Source organism: Pundamilia nyererei, unplaced genomic scaffold (assembly GCF_000239375.1).
Source record: "Pundamilia nyererei isolate P.nyererei 1_Seehausen unplaced genomic scaffold, PunNye1.0 scaffold00169, whole genome shotgun sequence".
Classification (NCBI taxonomy): domain Eukaryota; kingdom Metazoa; phylum Chordata; class Actinopteri; order Cichliformes; family Cichlidae; genus Pundamilia; species Pundamilia nyererei.
In genome coordinates, this window is record NW_005187570.1 from 1,037,202 (window position 1) to 1,046,849 (window position 9,648).

Genomic DNA, 9,648 nt, shown 5'->3' on the forward strand with positions numbered 1-9,648 from the left:
CAACGGCTGTGATGTGTGAGTGATGGCTACATAGCTACTTTGTGTAAAGGTTTACCCGTGCTGTCAAATGTATTTATACAAAACATGGATTACACACTCAGTACTTACGTTTAAACAAAACGTGGGAGTGTTGGGCCGCCACAGTGGGGGAGTTTAGGTCCATGTTAAAGGAGCGAGAGAATCGCTCTTCTGTAACCATGTTGAATGTTTGCTATTGCGTTGATTCACTTGTCTGTACTGAATATCGTTATGTGTTATACTATGTAGTGACTTCTGTTGCCCTCTTGGCAAAGACTTTTATACAAATCGTGTAACTCACTAGTACACCAAAGTGACTACAAAGTCATCATGGAAAGAGCTTTTCTTTCAAATCCTTAGTGTTTGGGGAAAACACAAAGGCTTGACATTGTTAGTTAGTTCACTCTGCATGTCTGTGGAGTGAACAAAGTGTATAAGATGCAGATTATGAAAGTCTAGCTGTAAGTTCTAGTCTATTTCATGAATACAGTTTTATTTCAGGTCTTTCATTAATATTAATATAATTAACACTACTTGGTCCCAACAGTAACTATGACTTGTGTAATATGTGTAGTAGTGCGATTACTCTCATCAATGTGTTTTAGGATGAGTGGTTTGTTTGTAAAAATGTTTCAGAGTAGTTATTATATTCCCTCATTGTCTTTCATTTTCAGAATTATATCAGGCTAGGAGCTTTATACAAGTCATGTAACGTAGAAGTACCCAGTTATTATGGTTACATACTGATATGTGGTGTCTGAAGTTACAGTGTATTTTTTAAATAGAAGAGGCTGAGGGTTGACAGGTACGGTCAAACATATTATATGTTTTTATTGGCTCGGATTAATACGTCTTACACCTCCTACTGTAAGATTTCTGTCACCATCTTACAATACTTACAGTACATAACAATCCCATTACAAAAACAGAGGTGACGACTGGCTGACATCTAAATCGACATCCACGACACAAGCAGGGCTTTGAGTAAAATGCCACTGTACATCATCACTGTCCACAAAAAATAACAACAAAATTCAACACACACATTTTATTTTTATCAGTGAAATACAATAATCAGGTATTACAGTGGACAGGTTACTGTCCTCCAGCTGTGGGAAGAATGATTTTGTTTGTGTCATAGTAGTTCTCCTCTATGAGAGGGCCACCATCGGCCTCGCGCTGCTGAATCAAATGTTCGGCCTCTCTTCTGGCCCACTGCCGCATGCTGGAACACAAAAATACACCAGATATGGACGGTGAGAAAATCAGAATGAAACCTATAATTAAACAATAATTAACTCAAGTTTAGGTGTAAACATTTCATTATTCCACTTAGACCCTCATGAATTCCAGAAAGAATATTAAATTGTGATGTTTTGTCAACAGGACAACTTTCATCCGTCCATGTTAAATCAGAGTTGATGGGTACATTTTTGGACCTTTTCTTTGCATGGTTTAAGTGAAGCTGTTGAGTTGCACCAGGCCTGTCTTGGATCCTCCCCCACCAACCCATCCAGCTCACCACCGGGCAGTCATCAAGTAAAAGCTCACCCTCTCTCTTTACATGAGTGTCTAGAACACACGCCGCAGATCCAGTGATACAAAAATCAATCAACCTGCGACATAAATGCACAAGTCTCCTGGACAACCTAAGAACACACTCAGATTCAGACATTGTGTTTGTTATGGACAAACTCTGACAACAACAGGAACAAGAACATTTACAAAATCTCCAGCAGAACAAAGACCGATGAGATTTGTCCAGACCGTCTGGATGTTTTAGTGATGTACCAAAGACGAGGGCTGTGCCTATATCATATTGTCCACAATAATATCAGTCTATGTTTTTATGCAATATAAAAATGTCATAGTGATGTCATTACTATTGTAAGGCTTTGCATTATTGTTCTCTAGTGTAAAATAGAAACAAACCTGAGCATGTCAGAGAGTAAGAGCCATGTGCCAGCCTACGATGAGCTAGTACCTAAAAAGGAAGCTGCCTCAGCTGCCTCCAACAAAGCAGCACTTTGTAAAATATGCAAGAAAACCGTTCACGCTAAAGATGGAAACAAACTTCTTTTTGAGAAAATTACAAAAAAAAAAAAAAAAAGGCCATTCAGTACAACCCGGATAAGGAGGACAGCAGCTGCCGATGCAAACAGTGGGGGAAAATTACTGATCTGGTTACATACATGCTACTTTTAATTTATGCTGTTTGAATGGATATAATGCAAAATCACTAATGCACAATAATGCTGCTCGCACCTTGCTTCAGTAGAGCCACAGTTTAAATTACTGTGTTATTAATGACAATAACTGATTGGAAAAGGGACAATTTCCTTCATGAATTTACAATTACAAACGCTGCTGTCTGCAAGCCTCATGTTATACTTTAAATCCTCTATGTGAGGCAATTCTAAAGAGTTTCGCAAATACTTTCATTCTATTTACATTTTAAAAATATTCCAACTGTAAAATTTAAGTTTCTTAATCTCAAATCACTGTTTAAAAAAAATAAAGTGTTATTAACTTGATATTCAGTTAGCGTCTGCTGTGCTCCCAAGTATTGCTTATTAATATATTGATAAGCGTTGGTCTTCCTTGGTCTCCTGTGTTCTGAGGGCCTCTGGATGTCTGGAGCCTAGATCTCCTCCATACCTGCTTCATGCCCTGGAGGACGGGGCTGTGGCCCCCCCACACCCTCTAGCAGTCATTACATGAAGGAACCTTTTGAATACAAGCTAGCTCATGCTCACAGGTGTACACACGGGTGCTCACACACAAACTACGAGACAAGAACACAGCTGATCAGGGAGGGGATTCAAAAACAAAAATAAAATCGGCCCTTCGTGATCGCTCAAACAATTACATTTAATGACAGGAAGTTCATTCAACTGGATGTAGTGTTTTCAGGGGGAGATAAACAGAATCAACATTGTGGGGATTTCTTTACCTGGATGATTAACTATGAATCAAGCCATCATGCAAACATAAGTTTATTTCATTTTGTTTGATTACTGAAAGTTTTCCTTTTTATTCGGGCTGGTACAGTTACTGCTTGGTTAGGACATCTTAGTTTCCTCAGCAGGGCAGCATGTGGGGATTAATTGCTACACTTTAGATACTGAGGGTGGCTCATGTTCAAAGCAGCCACATTTTGCCCGAATTGTCGATTTTCTTACGTGAATTCCACCTTCATCTTCCTCACTCTCTTATAGGGACTGCACTTCTTCAAGGCTGATGCTAGCAACAGCCTCCTGTGAAACCCACCACAGTGGCTTGTGCATTGTTCACATTTACACACCACTTCAGAAATTTACCCACATTTGGCCAGCGGCAGGTGCCAATTTCCACCCTGGTGAGAAAATGTAAGCGGCTGGCTTAACCACGGCTCAGAAACGACGGCTCACTTTGCAGCATTCATAGTGTTCTTAATCCCAAGGTACTCTGATGAGGCCAAAATGGGGACAATTTCAAGAACTGGTGACTAGTTTGTAGAGCTGGGCCATACCGTTCACGGTAATACTGGTATAATGTCGGGCAACGATAAGAAAATGACATAGATAAATATTTTTGGTCATATCGCCCTGCTCTACTAGTTTGGAGCGTCCTTTGACCATGACGCTTTACCAAAAATAAAAAAATAAAAACATGAAAAAAAAGCCAAAACAAAACACACATTTCTCAGGATAATAACTAAAAGAATGTTGTTTAAAGTGTTTGCAGATCTGAGCAGACACCAGTGGACTTTCCAAGTAGGAACTGGTACAAACTGGTAAAGAATTGCACACCACTATACTGAAATATAATCACACTTAATATATCAGTAACATACAAGTGCATACAAATGAACTTGGATATAAGTCTTGGTGGTGCCGACAATTATTGATCATACCTTTACATTGAAAGGACACCTCGCTGCCTTTAGTCTTTTTCTTGGCCATTACTGGGTCAATAGTTCGATGGGCCACAATCAAATCAGGTGTTAAGCTGATTTTATTTTTACTCTAGTAAAACTGAATTATATCCCAAGTTCAACCTATGCTGAGAGGTCAGGGTCAGCAGGGGTTTTGAAATTGTGTGCTGGGAGCCCGCCGTTGTTGGTGGTATGGTGACAGAGAATCCGTGTACACACATGACGCACACACGCGTGGTTTTAGAACACCCACATTTATCCAGTTATTTATTGCAATTCAAGTCCAATAAATAGCTTGAAATGGTACAAAGCGGTGAACTGCCAGAGGTTAAAAAAAAAGGGGAAATATCATGTACATTTCAGAATTATACAAAAACGGATTAAAAATTTAATCTGTTCTGCAACAATGGAGCTTGATCAAGCCTTGAAAGCTGGTGCTACTAATTTCTACAGCTGTTCCGACTTTTCTGGATTACTTCCCCCTGTGTCTGCATTAAAGAAGTGTTGCAACACACTGTGGTACCATATGCTCGTCAGCATCAGTTGAACAGTGTTGTACTGCAGAAAGCAGTGTGATGGTACACAAATGGTGAGAAAAAGGTGATTAACAATGGAAGAGAGACAGACCATCATAACACTTATAAATGTCGGCCTGTCCTACAGAGAAACTGCAAAGAAAGTCAAGGTGTCAGTGAGTCCAGTTTCCTTCAACATCCAAAGGCTCAGAAACAAACTGACAGGAAGAGGTCTGTAGACCCAAAGACACGACTCAATCAGAGGCCAAGTTAACAGCTGTGTGATAGGCGGCTCACAGGACAACAGCTTCAAGCAGCTTAATAGTGGTCGTAGTAAGAAAGTCTCAGTTTCAGCTGTGAAGAGAAGACTTTGAGCTGCAGGTTTGACAGGACGAGTTGCAGCAAGAAAGCCAGACGTCAGAATAAGACAAAGAGGCTTGGCTGGGACATGAAACACCACCATTGGACTACTGAAGAAGAAGGTATTATGGGCTGATGGATCAACATTTGAAATCTTGGGTTCATCACACAGGATCTTTGCTGTGGAGTAGGTGAAGGATGGTTCCACAGTGTGTGGCATCGTCTGTCAAACATGGAGGAGGAAGTGTGATGGTCTGGGGCTGTTTGCTGGATTCAGGGTCGGTGACTTGTACAGCGTGAGAGGCTCCCTGAACCAAAACAGTTACAACAGCATTCTGCAGTGCAATACATCCTACAGCAAGATAATGACCCAAAACACAAGTCCAAGCTGTGCCAGAACTATGTTGGGGAAAAAAGAAAGATGGGAATATGGGAAGAACTTTCTGGAGAATATTTGATTTCCATTGTAGAAAGAATGCAGCCGGTGTGTTCAGCTGTTATATCAGGTGCTACTTTGATGAGTAAAGGTTTAGAATTTTGGTCTATAAACTGATTCCATGACTTGTTTGGGGTTTTTTTTTTAACTCCAATTACTTATTTGTAGCATGCTTTCATTTCAGAGTGCAATGAGACATTAAACTGAATAATTTTCAATAAAAGAAAAAAGTTGTGGTGTTCTGAAACTTTTGACGAGTAGTGTATATAATCCTATTTTAACTTAGGACAAGACATCTGACATTTTCACTGTCCTTTGACAAAGAACCATAGCTAAGTCCTAAGCCTAGCCACCGTATAAATGAGCTGATATGAAAAGATAAATTGAGAACTCACCCATGGTCGGGTAAATAGTGGATAAAAGTTCCTCCAATGACGAGAGCAACTGAAATGCCGAAGAAGAAGCCCACTTTCATATTCCACTCATCCTCCACTGGATCGCTGGAGAAGCCATGGTATTCCGGATTCTGAAAAAACCCACAAAAGGGGACCAGTTTAAGTATCCAACATGTTTTCAGTCAGTACTGGAAGGATGATACTGGCCTGTCTACACTTTCTGATATGATTTGTATGTTAACAGAACAACTAAAGTTCTTTGTTTTATTCAGGAGAATCTGACTTAAAACCGCCTTATCTGACTACATCTAGACAAGCCAGAGGAAAGTTGAACCTGAGGAATAAACTGAAGAATTTGCAAACTCTTAAATGTCCCACAGACATTTTCCTGCATTATCAGGTGACCTCTTCTGACAGGGAATAGCTTAAAGCAGCTTTTAAAATCAGTCTAATATTATGGACAGTTTTTGATATTTACACATTTGTGAAATATTAATTGTTTTTCTGATAGGCATATTGGTGTTTTATTTTAAATTAATAGCGGCCTTGTAAGATTCAATGGTTCTCACACAAAATACACTGCTTAAAAAAAAATTAAAAAAAAACAGAAACAAAACGAACACCTGATCGGATCTCACGGGCAGACAAATCATTTCAGAGAACCGACTGAGCCAGAGCAGGCTAGCTGTATGTCTGCGGTAAAAACAGTAGTTTTTAATCAATGAATTTTTATTTTTAATCATTGCGATACTATTGTATATTCAGAACTGGTGCGCAATTTAAGCTCTCAGCGCACTTGTTGCAAAATAAACCGATCTGATTGGTCAGATCGGTTTATTTGGATCTGAAGAACCGCAAAAATCGAGCCTGGTTGGGAAAAAATAAATGCCGTAAATTCGTCCAGTGAAAATACGCGGTCGGCGTGAACGGCTGCATTAATGGGGGTGTCCGAGAATAATTTAAACACACAGAATTGAACGCGTCCGGTGTGTAAAGCCCTTTACTGTGTAAAAATAACATTAGCATGCTGTCCTCAAATCTGATCGAGCAGAACTCACCTTGACATACGGGCTGACCTCACCGTGACCAGAATGCTGGACCTCGGGGTGGAGCTCCGTCACCGCGGTTGAGCCTGTAGCACTGTTCGCTTTAGACTGGGAGACCAACCGGGCTGGTGGATTATAAAGTAACCGGGGCAAAGTCAGCCCAAACCGCGAAATTCGGGTCAACATTTTTGCCACTTGTGAAGGATACTGTTAGCCCGGAACCGGAAACTACGGTTTCAACTCTTCTTCTTCTTCTTCTTCTTTTGTTTACCAAAAACCGAAACGCTGCATTACCGCCACCAACTGTGATGGAGTGTGGACCGAAATGACACTCGGAAAAAAATGTCAGGCAACATTTACGTGTGTATACACAGTTCCACACATCACTAACCACCTAGCATATCTGCAAGTTCATTAATCTGCTTTAACTATTTTGTTTGCTAAGATTAAAAGAGCGCTAACACAAACTGGCTGATCCATATCATACCCCTACTGTTACCTTCACGCTCCACAGCTCTCCCCGTTCTCCTCTCAGCTCTTGGTTCTTCTCCAGCTTCTCGTGTTCCTTCTTCCTGACGCTGCTGACATTCAGTACAGCTACATCTGTCACTACAGCCTCGTCCTCTGCTTGTTTTGTTTTTTAAATGTTCTTTGATAAATCCCAAGATTAAAACATTTCTTCAGCTTTGATTTTGTCATGTTTTCAACAGTTTTGCATTCATGTTGCTGGACGCAGATCATCTATTTGTCAGTAAAATGCTGACTGTGTGACACTGAAAGGGGAAGAGAGTTGAAATGTAAAAATAATCATAAATGATGAAAAATAAAGGATGGAAATAACAGACAGTAGCTGCAATGACCATTTTTTTTTATTGTTTTAAAATTCCGTTTTACTTGAGCTGTTTGTAAGTTATAACTTTAATCTTCTCAGCAGTTTGCTGATGGACCGACAAAAACAATTACGAGTAGCCTAAAGACCAGATGTATTACGTTTTTATCAGTCTGTGAGTGCCGACAGGCTACCTTTGAACTATCCATGTTCAAGCATAAAATAAGTATTAAAGGTTTATGATCCTACAAATCTGTCATTGTCATAGGGTCCATGTACATGTTTTCAACCACTGCAAATGTGCTCCTGTGTAGTCCTCCACTTGATTTCACTTCAACTCTTTTGTAAGTTACAACTTTGCTCATGTCTACAATTGGCTACAACAACAGGAAGTGAAGCCCACAGACGCGGTGGGCTGATTATTTTGCACACTCCCTCCACTGACAACACTCTCTGCAGGTAGACAGCCAATCGTGATAGCCGACAAGCTACCCCTGCTCAAACATAACATGAACAATATAAACGATGCTGTTGCCAAAATAATTCACACACCCATCCAAATCATTAAATTCAGGTTTTCCAATCACTTCATTGGCCACAGGTGTATAAAAGCAAGGACCTAAGTCTGCAGACTGCTCCTTGTGACAGAGCGGTACCCTGTTACACAGGATGCCACCTGTGTAACAATTCCAGATGTTAAATTTCCTCATTAAAAATTCCTTAGTCAACTGATACAGGTAATATAACAGTGAAGCAACTGGGAATGACAGCAACACGGAGCTTTTCTGTAGAGTAAATGGATACACACCTGCAAACTTCGCCTGGCTTTCAGATTAGCTCAGCACATACAGAGCTTTATGGAATGGATTTCCATGGCTGAGCAGCTGCATCCAAACCTTAATGCAAACTGTCAGATGCAGTGGTGTAAAACACGCTGCCACTGTACTCTTGAGTAGTGCTTCTCTGTCTGGCAAATGGACAGACGAGTCTGGACTTACCAGTTCCCAGATGAATGGTACCTGTGTGACTGTATTGTGCCAAGTGTAAAGTTTGGTAGAGGGAAGATTACAGTGCGGGGTCATTTTTCAGGAGTTAGTCACCTTTGTTCCAGTCAAAGGAACTCTTAATGCGTCAGTATACCAAGGCATTTTGGACAATTTCATGCTCTCACCTTTGTAGGAACAGTTTGGAGATGGCCCCTCCTGTGCCAACATGACTGTGCATCAATGTACAAATCAAAGTAAAAGACATATATGAGGGAGTTTGTTCTGGCTAGTCAAGCTCTTCCACGCCAGAGTCCTGGCCTCAACTCGACAGAACACCTTTGGGATGAACAGGCCAGGCCTTCTGGTCCAACGTCAGTGTCCGATTTCATAAATGTGCTTTCGGAAGAATGGTCAGAATTGACATAATTAAACTCTTAAACGTTGTAGAAAGCCTTCCGAGAAGAGCTGATGCTGTTACAGCTGCAACGGATGTGCTGACATCGAATTCAACCCTTATGTGTCTACAACTCAACTTTGTCATCAGATGGTGGGTGTGAAGCAGAATTTATAATCAGGCGTGAACCTCATGTGTGCATCAGTTAGACTAACTTCTTAAAATGCTTAATTGCTTTAAATGAATGAACAAAGAAGTACTAGATCCACCCAAGTAAAATTAAAATTGAGGCAGTTTTGAGAACAGGATTGTATTTCAAATTCTACACTTGGACTTTTGTAGCCTTCATGAAACAGTTCAAAACAATCATCCTCCATGCAATCAGCTGCACTGAATATTTATTTGTGTCCAATATACAATCAGTAACATTGTGTTTTAACTTTTGTTTACATAGATAACTTGAGATAAATCTTTTTAAATAAATGTACATATTGCTAGCTCACAGTCCAGTGAGTACAGTTACTTCAGATTGGTTTATTTTGATATTAAATACTGACATACAAAAGGAGGCAAAACAGAACCCCAGAATCATAACCATACGAGCTTCTCCAACGATATCAGTCACTTCAAATTCTGTTTAAACAGAAACAGTCCTCAGAAGGTAATTCTCAAATAAGCGTTACTTTTGCATGAGTACTGTGTTTGCAGAATACCTATCCCTTAAAAAGTAAGAATAGGTAAGGTAAACCATGC

General features: G+C 40.1%; 1 protein-coding gene across 1 annotated transcript; it reads right to left on the bottom strand.

Annotated features, from left to right (window-relative positions):
- Positions 1–824: 824 nt before the first annotated feature.
- Positions 825–6,951, bottom strand: ndufb11 (NADH:ubiquinone oxidoreductase subunit B11). The gene is made up of 3 exons (XM_005745898.1): positions 6,699–6,951; positions 5,641–5,771; positions 825–1,243 (listed from the first exon to the last, which is right to left on the bottom strand). Exons 1-3 carry the CDS (start codon positions 6,870–6,872, stop codon positions 1,114–1,116), a joined length of 435 nt encoding a protein of 144 aa, XP_005745955.1. The 5' UTR covers positions 6,873–6,951; the 3' UTR covers positions 825–1,113.
- Positions 6,952–9,648: the final 2,697 nt, after the last annotated feature.

Excerpts from the sequence above, each read along its gene's own strand:
- ndufb11 (XM_005745898.1), bottom strand. The coding sequence starts at position 6,872 with ATGTTGACCCGAATTTCGCGGTTTGGGCTGACTTTGCCCCGGTTACTT. Across the intron at positions 5,772-6,698 it reads AGGTCAGCCCGTATGTCAAG|AATCCGGAATACCATGGCTT; the intron begins GTGAGTTCTGCT and ends GGGTTTTTTCAG. Across the intron at positions 1,244-5,640 it reads CACTATTTACCCGACCATGG|CATGCGGCAGTGGGCCAGAA; the intron begins GTGAGTTCTCAA and ends TTTGTGTTCCAG.